Consider the following 16880-nt stretch of genomic DNA (forward strand, 5'->3'; position numbering starts at 1 on the left):
GCAGAGTGTGGTGGCAGGTGAGTGCCAGCAGGTACCGCCCACATTAAGAATGGGAGCTACAAATCTCTTGCAGAGCGGAAGCCAACATTTTCAGCTTTGACAAATGCCAACTCTTGTACCAAAGGTTACAAAACAAAGCAAAATAGCAAATGCAAACACTTTAGCACATTTCACAGAGCTATTTTTTCTTTCCTTTTTAAAAGAACCTCTTATGACTTGAACTACAAACAAGTAAGAATTAAAGCCCTATCAAATATTCCCTATGGAACAAAATTCCAAGAATGGTCAATTTTAAAAAAGCCTTATTTGATAGCAATATTCAGAACAACCTCTTCATTTCTCAGAATGCCTCCTAATGCAGTAAGAAGTAAAACAGAGCTGGGAGGTGGTGAGTGTGGAAGAACATTGAACTTGACTGCAGAAGACCTGAGACTTCAGTTTCACTTGGTTCCAGGTACAAATCCAACTTTTTTTTTTAATGTAACTAGACAAGCTGATTCTAATGTTTACATGAAAAGGATAAACACATACTCAGGAAAACTCTGAACCAAAGGCGCAGGTGGCTTAGTCCTTCCTATTAGAAATAAAGAGCCTCAGTGCCTAAAGCAACACAGCATGGCTCATAGACAAAGAGGGTCAATGTGATGGAAAAAAAAAAAAATCCAGAATCAGACACAACACATCCAGACACAGAATATTTGGTAAAGGTGGCATCTTAAATCAGGGACATATGAACGTGCTTTTTATTTTTAATAAACAGGACCAGACACTGGGTGCCGACATGGAAGAAGATCAAGCTGGATCAAACAAGGCCATTCCCTCACCGTGTCCTGATCATTTCTTCATGAGCTTGCTTTTGATTTCAGCTAACATGATCAAATTGGCAATGTTATATGTTTTATACTGGGGGGTAGGTAAATGATTGTTGTATTATTCTTTATACCTTTTTATAGATACTTACATTGCAACCACAAGTATAATCAATATATATAATGTTCTTATCAACTTTGGACAATGAGCATACCTACCCTTTTTCTCCCCTTCCCTTAATGAAAAACCATATCCTGGAATAAAATATTAAAAACATGACTTATTTACACCAAAGATGCATCAGAACTTGAATAGTCTCTATCATGCTGGTAAAAAATGCCATCTTTAGGAGTCCATTAAAAGTTTACAGATTAAAAACTGTTTAAGACAACTGGTGAACGTGATTAAAATTACTAACATATATTACTGGATTAAATCCATTTTCCCCTCAAAAATGGATAGCTTTGAGAAAACTTTTACATATTCTTTATGACTGCTATGGGTTCCATATTTAATAGCTTTGAACTGCAAACTAAAAAAAAGAGAAACGTTATTAAAGTGGAGATTATTCGTGTTGATTCTTTACTATACATAAGCAGCATTCCAAAGCTAGATTAACTTTGTAGCAAAAAAATTGAATGATGATTTGCTCATTTAACAAAAGCAATTGAAGTATAAACCTCTTACATCATTTGAATGAAAACAATCTGAAATTCAACAAGCAAATCATGCATGTTTAGAGATATACTTCACCTCATAATTTATATTTTGCTTTCAGTATTATCTAAACCAAACAATATCACTAAAGTGTTCCAAAATATTCAATTGATAATATTTTCAGTGAAATATTTTACCTTCTAGGAAACCCTCCCTGCAATCTGCTGCTAAGTGAATCTTTATAGAGATTTTGTACACATTGAACAAGATACAGATCTTGTACACAGAGCAAGCAAGATTTGTGCCTAATTTTCAGCAAACGCATTTTTTCTAGTGCAATGCAAAAGGAGATAATTAAAACAAGTATAATAATGTACAATATTCATCATATTAAGTGGGAAATATTGATGAGAATAGGAATCTACTGAAACAGAAGAGGAAATTCTATCAATGACAAATGACAGAAAGTAACATGTAGAGGTGTCAGTCAGGGCGTCTTGCACAGGGCACTAACACCTCAGTTGCCCAGTCAGCAACTTCATCAAACTGTGGCTCTAGTTCTTCCCTCATTAAAAGGGATGCATCATGCGAGAAGCACATGCCAATAGCACAGACAGTAGTAGACTGGCCCAGCAAGGCAGCTCTAGGGCGGCTGGGTGGGGGTGGGCCTGGTGAGGCCTGGGTGCTCCAGGGGGCCTCAAGTAAGGTGTTTTCAGCTTTGACAAATACCAGCTCCTTGTTCACCTGGCCACCCCGGGCAGCAGATGTACCAATGCACATGAGTAAATCTTGTCACCTCACTGCACCCATCTGTCCCTGCACTGCACACAGCAGGCGCTCAGGCCAGACACCTGGAGACTACCTGGTTCTCTCTCCCCTTTTACCCCACACCCCATGTCACCAGCTCTTCTCCCAAAGTTGGGATAAACACATCAGTCTGTCCGCCTCTGCCCTGCTGTTACCACTCAGCTTATGCAGGAGCCTCTCTGCCTTCTCTTGACCCTGAGAGCCCCTCTCCTCGCAGCAGCCAGGGCTACGTCTTTATAAATAAAAAACGTGCTCTAACACATGTCCATGTGTCACGGCCACTGGGAACATCGTCAGCCCTTCGCCATGCCCACCAGAGCCTCTCCAACTTCCTGGGGTGCTTCCCTGTTCCCTCCTTGCCATGTCCTCGTGCAAGGCTTCATCAGACCCCACCTCCTACTGCCCAAGTCCCAGCTCACACAACACCAGCCCACCCCAGTGCTCCCCTCCCTCTCCCTCCACACAGTGCAATCCACAATTTGTCTCCCTGTTTGTGGCCTGCCTCTCCCAGCAGGCTGCGAGGCCCACATGGCTGGGGCAGGCTCAGTCTTCTCCACCCCTCCCCACTGGGCGCCATGCCTGCCCCACAGGAACACTGTGCACTGAGTTCCTCCACCCCTAGCTTTTCCTTGGCAGCCCCTGTACTTGTGCCAACACAGGGGCACACTTGGGGCTTTTGTGGCCTACTTCAGGCCCCGTGGACACACGCAACAGCTGTCCTCCCCTGTCCAGTGTCTTCACTTGGCTGCTACAGTTGTTTCCTAAAAATAAACCATACAATCCTCTGAGTGCCAAAACATCCCTGAGATGCCTACACATCCTGGATGGTGCCTGCAATGTGGCAGTGGCTCTGCAGCTTTCTGCTCTTTAAAATAGGGTCATGTGTTGGTCTTCGCCAGAAGGAAGAAGCATGAACTTCTACCATTTATTATTAATCTGTACTTTTTATTGAAAGTACCAACTAGTGGCAACTATTCAAATGTATACTAGTCGTCACCAATTTAGGGATCAGCAAAAAAAGCCCACAGCCCAAGTTGACTGTGTCAAGCGAACTCGGTTATAGAAACGTGGGACAGACAGCTACTCTGAGTCTACAGGAGCAGGGCCAATGGCCCCAAACCAAACACAGCAAGCATGGGGACAAGCGTGGCAGAGCACAGAGGGCCAGATGTCCCCCGAGTTTCCCTTCAGTCACCCCACTCACTGCTGCCTGGTACTCAGCATCACCCTGAGCAGGCCCAGGGAGCACACTGTCGACACCCCTGACTCCCATAGGCCCCAGCAGCCCCCAGGAGGTTGCATGTGTGCTACCATTGTAGTGAAACTGCACAAGGCTCGCTGCTGTGGATGGAGCTGTGGGCACCACAGGCCTTGAGGGCCCAGAGTCAGCGCCCCCGGTGGGGGTCCTTGAGGGCCCAGAGTCAGTGTCCCCGGTGGGGGGCCTTGAGGGCCCAGAGTCAGCGCCCCCGGTTGGGGGGCCTTGAGGGCCCAGATTCAGCGTCCCCGGCCCAGATTCAGAGTCAGTGCTCCTGGTTGAGCGGGGGGATTCCTGGCTCCTTGTGCAGAGTTGGTTACCCCTCTCTGCTCACTCCCCCCATGGCCTGACCACCCTGCTTTTCCCACCAGGCCCTGAGCTCTGCTAGGGCAGACTTAAGCCTCATCCTCAGCATCCACAGCTCTCAGTCGGGTGCTTCCTGTGAGGAAGATCGTGGATGCTTCCAGTTGTGGTGTCCTCAACTAACTAATCACAGCCAGGGAATGTTACCTGTGCCCTGTTGCCTTTTGGGACCACGTGGGCTGTATCCACTTTCTCCAAAACACATCTAAACTTGATTGCATAGGAACTAACCTCTAAGTCCTTAAATCAGAAACATTTGTAAATGAAAGGGCTTTAAATTGGTTACTATTGATGTGAAAGGGATCTACTTAGTACAATCCTCATTAACAACTGTTTTCCCATGCAGCTATGATTGTCCTCTTCTAAGAAACAGGAACACCTTGCTGGGTCACTCTGGATGGGAAGCCTCTGACCAGCCTGCAGTCTGCAGAACGACAGCTGGACGAGCGGGCGAGGGAGCACTGGGCGAGAGTCTGGGACTGAGCCTGTTTCAGGCCCTCGAGCTCTCCGACCTGGGTCTGAAGTGTCCGGTGCTGTGAGTTAAGACTCACATCTGGGTCTGAAGTGTCTGGTGCTGTGAGTTGAGACTCACATCTTCCTGGAGCCTGTTTCAGGCCCTCGAGCTCTCCAACCTGGGTCTGAAGTGTCTGGTGCTGTGAGCTGAGACTCTCTCACACCTTCTTGGTGGTGGTTCTACAGGCAGGGCAAGCCCTGGTGATTCAGCACCAGCACAGCACCTGCATAAAGGAGCACTCATGGGCATCAGCTACTGTCCCTAAAGCAAGGAGTGGGGCTTTTGTGGACAGACCTGCATGCCCCTGCTTCCCCATGTCCCTAGTCAGGTGTGGCTCTTTTTGGTAAATCAGAGCCTAGTGTCACAGGATCCTCAGGGTATCATTTTTCTGGCCAGAAACCTCTGTCACTGGTGGCGCCTTTACCCGAGTTTTGCTTGGGCCTGCTGGGCTTATTCTGCCCACACAGCATGGCAGGCTGCGCTCGGTTCACACTTCCGGCTTGGATCCCATGCCTACCAAGGGTGAGCCAGGCATGGAGCGGGAAGGGATGTGTGAGTGAGTGGACGTGGGGTCCAGCCATTGTGTACAGCCAGGCACACTGGCTGTGGCAGAGTGGGCAGCTCCAGGCACTGGCATGGGCACTGGCTCCCTGCAAGGCTGCAGCTGAACCAGGCATACCACACATAGCTTTCATGGCTGAAACCAGGGAACATGGTGGTACCCAGAAGCCTGGAAACACCAGGAACTGCAGGGCCCCAATGAGGGCATCACCGCCCTGGCTCAGGGAGCTCCTAGGTCTGGGCTCCCTGAAGGGTTGCTTGCAACTCTCTCTCTCCTTGTTGCTTGCAACGTGGCAAGCAAAGGGTGTGTTTCAGCCCTGTTTCTGTTACAGCTCTTTCAGCCCTGCCATTCAGCAGATCCCAAGTTCTTCTCCCGTGTCCAGGAAGAAAGAGGTGCATGGACAAGTGGAAGGTGAGCAATGCAAAGAGGTGCTTCACTGAGTGACAGAACGACTCAGAGAGACTCACAGTGGGTAGCTCTTCTCCACAAGCAGGTCGTCCCTTCTTCTGCCCGAGTCTGGCTGAGTCCGGGGGTTTTTATGGGCTTCAGAGGAGAGAAAGTGTGTGCTGATTGGTCCATGGGCAGCCATGGGTGGGCCGGGAAAAAGCACCATAAGTTCTCACTCTGGTCTGCGGAACCGGCAGCCTGGTCCCCAGGCCTCAAGCCCTCTGTGAGCTGAAGGTAGAGTTTCACCAGGGACCCTCCCCTTTCTTCCCAGGAGTTTGTCTGCCTCCCGCCACCATTATCCTGCCATCCACAGTGCACACGGCACCCAGGCTGTTCCTGCCGAGGGGCACCTGCAAGGCTTGCACTCTGCTGCCCTCAGTCCCACAATGGCCTCCCTCTCATGCTCCTCAGTGCCCAAAGTCTGGAGGGGGCCGAGGCAGCAGGGTGCTGGCATGTCAACACTGCCCTGAGCGAACACACTCCCAGCCAGGTTGTGACAGTGCCCCGGCTCGGCCACAACTTTGCTCTGAAATTGGAGCAGGTGCTGGGAGCAGGGAGAGACCAGGCAGTGGGAGCAGGCACTTCTGAGCCTGTCGGGGCAGGGGGGCTTCCTGGGCCCTGGTGAGTGCAGGGATGCCTGGGTCCACAGCTGCTAATGGGTGGCTGCAGCTGTGCCCAGGATGGCGGGGCTCCTGCTCCTCCAACTTGCAGGGGGGTGGGGCTTCCACCTGTTCCCGGCTCCCACCAACTCCATGGAGCACAGAGCCCCAGCCTCCCCCGCTGCAGCTGACACATGGCAGCAGCAACTCCAGACAGGCTGCAGCTGCCATCACCAGCTTCATCCACACTAAAAACTGATATTGACTAAAACACTAGATGGTACTGACTACAGCAAGCAAATGCAGGCCAATTAATCCTGCCAAGTTATTTGCAGTATAAATCCTATAAGGCAGATCTTTAAAACCCTGGCTATTTATACTCTCAGGAGAACTACAGTAATTCTTACAGAAATATATTTTCAGTCATGTTTTAACTTGTTTTCTGTTAACCTTCTAAGTGCACACCTTCTGTGCAAGTTGATTACTTAACAACACAATGACCCTAACAGAAAATGGGATAATAACACAGAGTTCAACTTGTGGAAATGAACAAAACAGGAGTAAAACCCAAATTCAGTATACGCTCTGTAAGGAGGACACTCACCATGATGAAATGATTAGGTGGCAAATAAAATTCTACCTTGTTTACAATAAAAATCCATAATGTTATGAGTGGAAGTCATATCCAGGAAGATTTACATCCAGGAAGATATAAAATCTAGAACATGCTGCTTATATTTAATTAATTAACAATATTTAGCACTGAGATAACTAAACAGAAGTAAGCAACTGGAAGTATTTTAAAACACACAATCATCACGGCAAAGCACTGCTGGGGCAACTCTACGGGAACAAAGCTGAATCAGAGAGCATGGGGAGAGTTACAAATGTGCATGGAACATGTGCACACACACACGCTGCAAGACAGTAAGCAAGAGGGCTGAAAGCCACTCCTTTTAACGAGAGTTAAACAACCAAATAGAAAGAGGCTATGCGAACGTCTGTAAGCCCTCCCACTGCAGCGGCTCCCGGCAGGGATCTCCCACCTCCTTTAGTCCAGCTCTACGGGGATCTGTGAAAATGATGAAGGTTAATCTGTCCAGTTACCTGCACCCTGAGTCCACTGGATAAAGACCATGTGTTTTCCTTCCATCTAAGGGACCTGGAGCATGTGCCTTGACAGAAGGCAGCCCCTTCCCGATGGGCCTGAATGGAGGCAGACACGGTGACCTCCCTGAAAGTTAGAACCAGGTTTCTGTGGTCAACCTTCCAGCAGCCTACTATGATCGATAATATAAAGACAAACAACCAATTTAAAAAGCGGTAGACAAAATGTGAGCAAAATTCATAAAAGAATAAATGCAAACAAGCTTTAATATGTTGACTTTTGAAAGTTTCCTTTCATTCTGTAGAAAGCAAAGATAGTTGTCAAAGTGACACAGCATGGAAGTGACAGGTTGGCTCAGGACCAGGGAAAAGGGTCACTTTCTATGGTGAGCAGCATCCATCTGGCCTCTTGGAAGCCAACACGGCCAGGCCTCCCATGGGGAGCAGCCCCCTTGGCCTGACATACCTTGTTCACACTGCTGTCCAGAGGGTAAAACAACCCCAAAAGTCAGAAGGAGCTGGCAATGTGAGAGGACTATGGTGGCTAAGAGGTGCAAAGGAGGCTATTCGCCTCCCGTTGGATACCAGGAATGAAGTTGGAAGGATGTGACCACCCCTCTTGCACACTCACATCATCCTCCAAGGCAGAAGTTAGGCATTACTGAGCTCCTGGTCATAACAACACAAAAATACAAAGCCTTAAACACTTCTAAATCTAATTCTAGTACTAGGAATTGGAAGAAAATTATTATGGCTTTGCTCCCATTCAAAGATTTAGCTTCAAGGATGATGATATGGTTTGGCTGTGTCCCCACCCAAATCTCATCTTGAACTGTAGCTCTCACAGTTCCCACACGTGCGGGAGGGACCCAGTGGGAGATAATTGAGTCACGGGCGCAATTTCCCCCATACTGTTCTCATGGTAGTGAAGAAGGCCCATGAGATCTGACGTTTTTAAAAGGAGTTTCCCCCTTTCACTTGGTTCTCCTTTCTCTCTTTGCTGGCTGCCATGTAAGACGTCCCTTTGTCCCTCCATCTTCCATCATGATTGTGAGGCCTCTGCAGCCATGTGGAACTGTGAATCAATTAAACCTCTTACCTTTATAAATTACTCAGTCTTTATTTAAGCAGTGCAAAAACAGACTAATGCAGATGATCACCTTTTTCATAAAGTTTTTTCATAAAGTTTATTTTGTATCTATGTTTCCTAATTCTTACAATGAACATGTACTGCTTCCATAAGAAAAAAAGCTAAATTTTATTCTAAGCCTTCCTCCTACATACCCGAATATGCTTTACTCTATGCAGAATTCCACATGCAGTCTGGAAGGGGAGCAGACCCATGGGAGACTGAGCCACACTCCAACCCACCACGAGCTGTCTCTGCAGTCTTATCTGTAACCACCATCAACCGAAAGAACTGCATGCTTTCCCATGATATTACACAAAACACTGTATGCCCTGTACATTCCAGCATACTGTCAGGTCTCAGACAGCCTATGCAATTGGCCCAAATACAGGCAGAATAAATAGCTGCTAAGCAGAGGGACACCTGCGGGATGTGGGGATGTGAGGAAGGTAGGACAGCTCAGCTTTGGTGGAGGAAGTGGGGGAAACACATATGGGACCTGTGAGCCCTGAGCACGAGGCTGCTGCACAGTGGCTTCAGGGAGGTCCCTCCCCAAATCCCCAAGAGCCACAAAATGATGTCACTGGTACAGGACCAAAGATCCCTAAACTCTCTGACATAATTTTGCAAATCTAAGGCATTTATTCCATCCTATTATCACTACTACACATACTATATATTTCACACCTAACAAATTATGTGTTTTATAAGGCCTAGAGCAAAACTTCCAGATGGTTCCATTTGCTTCCACATTCTGACTCACTGTGTTCTACACTGACACCCTCTTCAGATGGGGCTCTGAAGGCAATGATCAGAAAGAACCCCCAAAGGATGAAGCCAGTGGCTGAGAGAACGACAGACAAAGGAGTCCCCCCCTGACCTTTCCCCCACCGAGAAGAATCAGGGTCTGGAGAATGAGGACGCTCCCTGCTGTGCAGGGTGCAGGAAGCTGGCAAGACAGGGCCAGGCTGGGCCCTTCCACCTCCTCTCCTGAATAAGTGTATTTTATTGCGGTTCCCCTGTCGCTGCATGGCTCCCAGGCTGCCGGCCCACGACGAGCCATACCAGACCAATGAAGCAACAACCAGGGATCACCCCGAGGTCTGGACACCAGCTGGAAAGAGGTGATGGGCAAGGACCCAGGCTCACTTCCCGTGGGGGTTCTGTGCAATTTGTGGCATGTGCCACTGCATCTAGTCCAACTCACACAGCTTCCTGCGTGCTTCCCTGTATTCTTTCTCCCCTATCTATTACTGGACTAGAAGCAACTGCCAAGGTGACTCCAGAACCTTCTGTTAGAGAACAGAGCTTCTTCCAGGATGGAAGAAGCCTAGGTCACTGAGTGACTTCGAGGGCCAGCTGTGCCACAGAGCATCACCCTTGCTTCTGATGTGGTCACAGGCCCTGGCCCTTCTTGTCCCTGTCCCCCGTTCCCCCAACCCTATGCATGTATGTCCATACGCGTTCACATGTACAGAGCCACACTGATCCACGCACTCGTTTCCCGCCTCAGTCCAGCATGCCTAACCAACGGTAAGCTTTAGAAAGCTACATGAACTGCTGAGGCAGACACTCAGCAACAAAATCACAGCTCAGAGTCAGCGCGTGAGAGCACAAACTTCAGAGGGCCCTGCCTTCCTGAAGGTGCTCTGTCCTTCACAGTGCACACGCAGCAGCAATGCATTTGAAAGACTGTCCACTTTGCTCTACTTGACACAACCTAAGTAAGTTCCTGCTTATTTGAAAATTGTAATTTTCTGGAATCAAAGGGAAAAAAAGACAACAATGTAAACTTTATTTCCAATATTAACACTTATAATTGCACTAAGAATTGGCACTGTTATGATTTGCTTTGGATCCAATTTCCATAGTATTTCAAGTGCATTTCACAAACCTACTTCTATACGCTTGCTTCAGAATTTCAACTGTTAACCTAGAGTGTACGTGCCTGTGCTTAAACTGCACCCTGTAGATGAGAGGAGCTTCTGCCCAGGCAGCAGAGTCTTTTTTGTGCTGCGAGGCCCATCAGCACAAATGTAGTGAAAGGTACACACACAGCCATTACAACAGGTTCTAGGAGATCTGGGCCCTCTATCCATAACGCTGCTGTCCACTGGGGGTTCAACCTTCCTTACTTGGGCCCCTCTCCTGGCAGACACTGCTAGAGAATGGTGTCTTCCATTCTCACCAGATACTGGGGAATATCCCTTCCCACTACTACACATATAGTGCAGCAGTGACAAATCACCTAACTCCACCCTCTTCATGCACCTAGTGGGATTTCAGGTGGCCCATTCCAGAACAAACCTCAAGCCTGAAAGCTGTGGCTTCCCCCTGCTACTGCCATCCCGTTACCCCCTAAGCATGTCCAACCCCCTGGTGCCAGCATGCAGAAGGGGGTAATGGGTACTTGTTGGATAAACAGAACAATGGATTGATGGAGGAGTGGGTGGGGGGCGGTGGATGGATGAATGGATGACAGATGATGGCTGATGGGTGATGGGTGGGTGGATGGATGATGGGTAATGTGTGATGATGGGTGGGTGGATGGATGGGTGATGATGGGTGGGTGGGTGGGTGGGTGGATGGATGATGGGTGATGGGTGATGATGGGTGGGTGGATGGATGGTTGATAGATGATGGGTGATTATGGGTGGGTGGGTAGATGGATGGATGACAGATGATGGTTGATGGATGATGATGGGTGGGTAGATGGACAGATGACAGATGATGGGTGATTATGAGTGGGTGGATAGATGGATCGATGGATGGATGGATGGATGGATGGATGGATGGATGGATGGATGATGATAGATGATGGGTAATGATGGGTGGGTAGATGGATGAATGGATGATAGATGATGGGTGATGATGGGTGGGTGGGTGAATGCATGGATGGATGAATGGGTGATGGGTGATGACAGGTGGGTGGGTGAATGGATAGATGACGGGTGATGATGGGTGGGTGGGTGGGTGAAAGAATAACATATGATGGGTGATGATGGGTGGGTGGGTGGATGGATGGATGGATGATGGGTGAAGGATGATGGGTGATGATGGGTGGGTGGGTGGATGGATGGATGGATGAATGGATGGATGAATGGATGATGGATGATGGGTGATGATGGGTGGGTGCGTGGGTGATGGATGATGGGTAATGAGTGATGATGGGTGGGTGGGTGGATGGATGATGGATGATGGATGATGGGGGATGATGGGTGGGTGGGTGGATGATGGATGATGGGTAATGGATGATGATGGGTAGGTGGCTGGCTGGATGGATGGATGATGGGTGATGATGGGTGGGTGGGTGGATGATGGATGACAGATGATGGGTGATGATGGGTGATGATGGGTGGGTGGATGAGTGGATGGATGATGGATGATGGGTAATGGGTGATGACGGGTGGGTGGGTGGATGGATGGATGGGTGAATGGATAATGGATGATGGGTGATGGGTGATGATGGGTGACGGGTGATAATGGGAGGGTGGGTGGGTGGATGGATGATTGATAATGGGTAATGGGTGATGATGGGTGGGTGGGTGGGTGGATGGATGGATGGATGGATGATAGGTGATGATGGGTGGGTGGGTGGGTGGATGGATGATTGATAATGGGTAATGGGTGATGATGGGTGGGTGGGTGGGTAGATGGATGGTTGAATGAATGAATGGATGATGGGTGATGGGTGATGAGGCATGGGTGGGTGGGGGGATGGATGATGGGTAATGGGGGATGATGGGTCGGTGGACGGATGGATGGGCGGATGGATGATGGATGATGGGTAGTGGGTGATGATGGGTGGGTGGGTAGATGGATAGATGGATATTGGATAATGGGTGATGATGGGTGGGTAGGTGGATGGATGGATGGATGGATGGATGGATGGATGGATGGATGACAGATTATGGATGATGATGGGTGGGTAGATGGATGGATGACAGATGATGGGTGATGATGGGTGGGTATATGGATGAATGGATGATAGATGATTGGTGATGATGGGTGGGTGGGTGGGTGGATGGATGGATGGATGGATGGATGGATGGATGGATGGATGAATGGATGATGGGTGATGATGGCTGGGTGGGTGGATGGGTGGATGGATGGATGAATGGACGATGGATGCTGGGTGATGGGTGATGATGGATGGGTGGGTGGGTGGATGGATGGATGAATGGATGATGGATGATGGGTGATGGGTGATGATGGGTGATGATGGGTGGGTGGGTGGACTGATGAATAGATGGGTGATGGGTAGATGCTCAGATAGATGGATGACTAGATGGACGGATGGATGTTGGATGGGTGGGTAGATGGGTGGATGGATGGGTGAGTGGATGGATGATGGATGGGTGGGTAGATGGGTAAATGAGTGAATAGATGGATGATAGGTTGATGGATAGATGGATGGACTAAAGTGAGTAGATGGATAATGGATGGACTGGTATATGGATGGGTGGATAAATGCCATCCCATCCTATACCTCCAGGTGCTACCATGCTCTGCATCTCACAAAGAATTGCTCTCTTTGCAAGGTAAGAGTTATGGCTGGCACCAGAGAAGGAGGCTGGCATGATAGCTGCCTGCTTCCTCCCCATGGCCAGCTGGCTCTCCTCACTCTGTGAAGGGTGAAGGTCAGGAGTCTCAGGGCTTCTCCTCCAGAAGTACTCAGGGGGAGCAGGCCTCTCTAGGTTGGGACCTCCATCTCCACAGAGGTCCCCACACCCTGTTCACCTCTATTCTGGAAACATGGGGGAGTCCAGCCTCAGACTAAAACACAGTTCAGAACTGCTGCCAGAGGACAGTGGTCTTCACATGTACACACATGACTAAGCACAGATAAGGATGTTATCACATGGGAGACAAACAAAATACTCAGTGAGAAATACATCTGGAAATATAGGATGCTATTCAGACAGCAGCGGGGTGGGGAGTGAAGGACTGCCTCTGTGTTCCCACCTCTCTGCCCTCCCACTGGCCATCAACTTAGCAGCAGTGCTGTGAGTGAATGAGGAGTGCTGTGAGTGAATGAGGCTACAGCAGCAGTCACTGGACACTGGCTGGGTGCAGGAAGCGCCTCATATATGGGCACTAACTGCTCCCCAGAATCCTGCCCTGTGGCTCCCAGACCTCTCCCAGGTCTCGTGCTGGCAGCATCTGCCAGGGTGGCAGTGTCTGCTTGATGGGGGCTCTGGCTGCTATTTAAATGGCACATTATTCTTTAGTCCTATTTTCCTGATGATTAAGCTAATCCATCTGAGGCTCACACACAGTCAACAGTCAATTATTTGCCCTGTGGAAGGGAGTAACTGCATGGATAATTCAGGAGTGATGAAAAAAATCACTGAAATTATATTGCCACTGAAGCCAACTAAAACCAGTAACTTGCTACTACATTGTTTTCATCAAAGAATTACATTTTAAAAGGTGTACATTATACCAGTCTTAGAAAAAAACAAAACAAAACAAAACCATGTAACACACATGACTTACCATATCTTAAAAATATACAGTATAAAAGACTATATTTTACATCTTATAAAACTTTGCCAGTTTGGTATAAATGTGATGGCCAATCTTAATAATATCCGTAATTTTCAAAGGTATTTTTATTAGTTTCAAAGATAATGCATATTATAAAATATCAACAGCAAGAACTAACACATAACGTGATACTGTTTAATAACACTCACAATGAACTTACTCATAGGAATGACCAAGGAATACAAGTCATTTTATATGTGGGCTTCATTGTCACATCTTATAACCCTCTCAATTTCTTATAACCTTGGTCTGAAAATGTAACATACTTGAGAGTGGTTTTCCCACTGCAGAATGAGATTATGGAATGCATGAAAAAGACATTTTAAGCTTGAATCACAGTAAATTCCAAAAGAATGACGACAGAGTTATTCTTGTACTTCTCAATATTTTTCCCAACTTAAATGATTAGTGATGAGTGTCCATGGGAAAAGGGGTGGTAATGCTAAATTGAGGGTATTTGGTAAAAATGTCCTTTAGTTTTTGCCTGTACATTTGTTTTACCCCCTATTGCCTATCTTAGTGACATCTCCATTTCTAAAGCTTAACTGAGGAAACAAAAACAGGCCAATGCTGTGACTTCTTGAGGTGAGGGCAGAGGGGGCCGCACAGACTGGCTGTACTGAGACCGCCCGTCAGTCCGGGAAAGCATCGAGGGTGTCGTATCCCCAGCCCTGGACACAAGCAGCTGGCAGCGCGGTGCAAAGAGGGCCCAGGGTCAGGGGTTACCCACTCCAGACACAGACTTCCATGAGGTGCTGTCGTCCTTGTTATATTAGCAAGGCACTGTTACACGACTGCTGACTTTGAGATGCATCTGTTCTTCTTCTTTTTAGGAAGCCACACCAAAAAACCGAGGTTAATTTTATTTCCTCAAGAGACAGCCATCTCCTGCCACAGAATGTCCCGAAGGCCCTGTGGTGGTGAAAGGCTGTGCTCCGGTCCTGTCGGGAAGGGGACACTAAGGGGGTGGCCACAAGACACAGAGGCAGAGGCACTGATCACACCTGTCTTCAGCTGTTCTCCGGGCTAGATACATCTTTTCACTAAGGCATTTTCTATTAATTATTTCATATTATACAAAGAGAAAAAAAAATCAACAGCTTTTAAAGCAGCAGTTCACGTCCAAAAACCAGTAGCTTGTGATGTGTATAGTCATGGACAACTTTTGAATCTGGTTTTGAGAAAAAATAATCTAGATTTTAACAACTTAAAACATTAAGTTGAATTAAAAACTGGTATTATCCTGGAGTGCAGAATGTAAGGAATTTGTTCTCCATTCTTTTAAAGGGGAAATATTTTCACAATGGTTGCTACAGCCTTGCTTTCTGCAGCATGAAGAACAGTTTTAATGTAGAAAAGTCATTAACGAAGAGTGCGGCAAAGGAAATCTCATATAAGCATCTATCTCTGGGAGAAAAACCTTTCTGTGGCTCAAAGCTACAAACTTCAGGGTTTTATAAATATCTTTCCAAAGACACACTCCAGACTCTGAAGCTAAATGATTTCTATTCATGTTTACAGACATGTTTTGGAATCTTCCTTTTTAAGTGCCCCTATCTAAAATTCTATAAAATGCCAACAACAAAAAAGGCACTTAAAAAGGGAAAATAGGAAGTAACTGGCATCAGCAAGATTAATTCACAAAGTCATCTATCCTGGAAAACACTTCTGTACTGCATTAAACACTAATGCTTCACATTGAAGAATAAAAACTAAATGAATTACCTTTCCTCTCAGAGCGCTTCTTGCGCCTCCTTTTATACCGACGCCCCATGACGCTGAAAAAGGTCCCCATGTGCAAAGGCCCAGTGGTGGACGACGCCATGCAGACACGCCAATGCCAGTGCCAGCCGGCCCCAGCCTCATTCTGTCCCTCAGTCACTCGGGGCAGCAGCACAGCGACTCACTTCAGTGTGCCGGCAGCTGCGACAACAGCAGCCCCTGCCGACCAGGGAGCCTCCTCCTCTGCCTCGGGCCCATTCATCACGCTGCAGTTAGGCAGAACTAGGCTGAAGGGGCCCAAACTCCATAATGACTTCAGAGCACACCACCCAGAGGATGACATGTGACAGTTAACCCTTCAGTGCAGTCACGGACAAAACAACACGAGCAGAAGGGAGAGAATGACAGCATGAATCTTCCTAGGGAAACAAATCTCCCACAGCAAACACACCAAAGTCCTGTTTAAATGGAAATCCTGATACAAAAAATCTATAAATAAGAGAGTACAGTGTAGAAAATAAAACTGCAAAAAGTAACAGGCTACCACACAACGCAATGCAGGGGCTCAGCAGATGCCAGCTGATGAAAACAGCTCCACGGAAAGTGCAGCTGAGTGGTCAGGATGTCACCAGTGAAATCCCTGGGACAGGAAACTGCAGGCCACTGACAAACGGATCCCCTCGCCCCCAGAGAGCGCTCCTTCTCCTCTCTTAACTCTGTCTCCCACCAACGCTGACCTGCCTTGTTCATTACTGCAGAGCAGGGGCACGGCTCATGGCCCAGGTGAATGACGCGCAGCCAAGAGAGGGGCCAACACCAACATCTTCCCATTTTCCGCTGTGCCTGGTTTGATCAGCACTGCCAGCCTGTGACTAGCACAGTACCATGACCAGCCTGGGGCGAGCAGGGACACGCATCACACATGCACATCATACAGCACTTGGTGCCTCTGCTGCTCGGGAGCCAGCATTTAGGGCTGGCACAGCAGAACCCACAGCCTTCAGCCCCTTCTTGTCCAGAAAAATGCTGTTCAGGCCCCAGGGAGATGCTTCCCCTGAGATGGCCTGTGTCTCTGGAACAAAAGGCAGCTGCATCCAAATGCCCTGAAGATTAGGCTGTCTTGGGAGGAGTCCGATTATGGGGAGGAGGCAAGTAGAAGAAGCACTCACAGGCAAAAGACAAAAAAGACAAATTAACTAGTCAGATTCTTTCTCTTGGCACAATGCGATTACTGTCTCGTGTAACAAAGTACCTTTTCCCAATAACGACCGGCATCCACTTTCTAATTCATTATTCCAAAGGTACACACGAATTAGTGCAATGTTGGTGACAACTGTATATGGCACCTGAGGAAATTA

The 16880-nt window shown here is 47.9% G+C and overlaps 1 protein-coding gene across 24 annotated transcripts in view; it reads right to left on the reverse strand.

Annotated features, from left to right (window-relative positions):
• ADARB1 (adenosine deaminase RNA specific B1) overlaps nucleotides 1–16880 on the reverse strand; it is a 139445-nt gene that overhangs the window by 47863 nt on the left and 74702 nt on the right. For 4 of the 24 annotated variants that reach the window (XM_015132728.3, XM_002803104.4, XM_015132726.3 and 1 more), the window contains exon 1: nucleotides 15526–15854. The exons of the other annotated variants lie outside the window; for them this stretch is intronic. In XM_015132728.3, the coding sequence (XP_014988214.3) occupies nucleotides 15526–15625 (100 nt within the window). In that variant the 5' untranslated portion in view covers nucleotides 15626–15854. Of the gene's footprint in view, nucleotides 1–15525; nucleotides 15855–16880 lie in introns of those variants that run through there. 24 annotated transcript variants of the gene reach the window in all.

The sequence above is a fragment of the Macaca mulatta genome, chromosome 3 (genome assembly GCF_049350105.2).
Source record: "Macaca mulatta isolate MMU2019108-1 chromosome 3, T2T-MMU8v2.0, whole genome shotgun sequence".
NCBI classification, from domain to species: Eukaryota; Metazoa; Chordata; class Mammalia; order Primates; family Cercopithecidae; genus Macaca; species Macaca mulatta.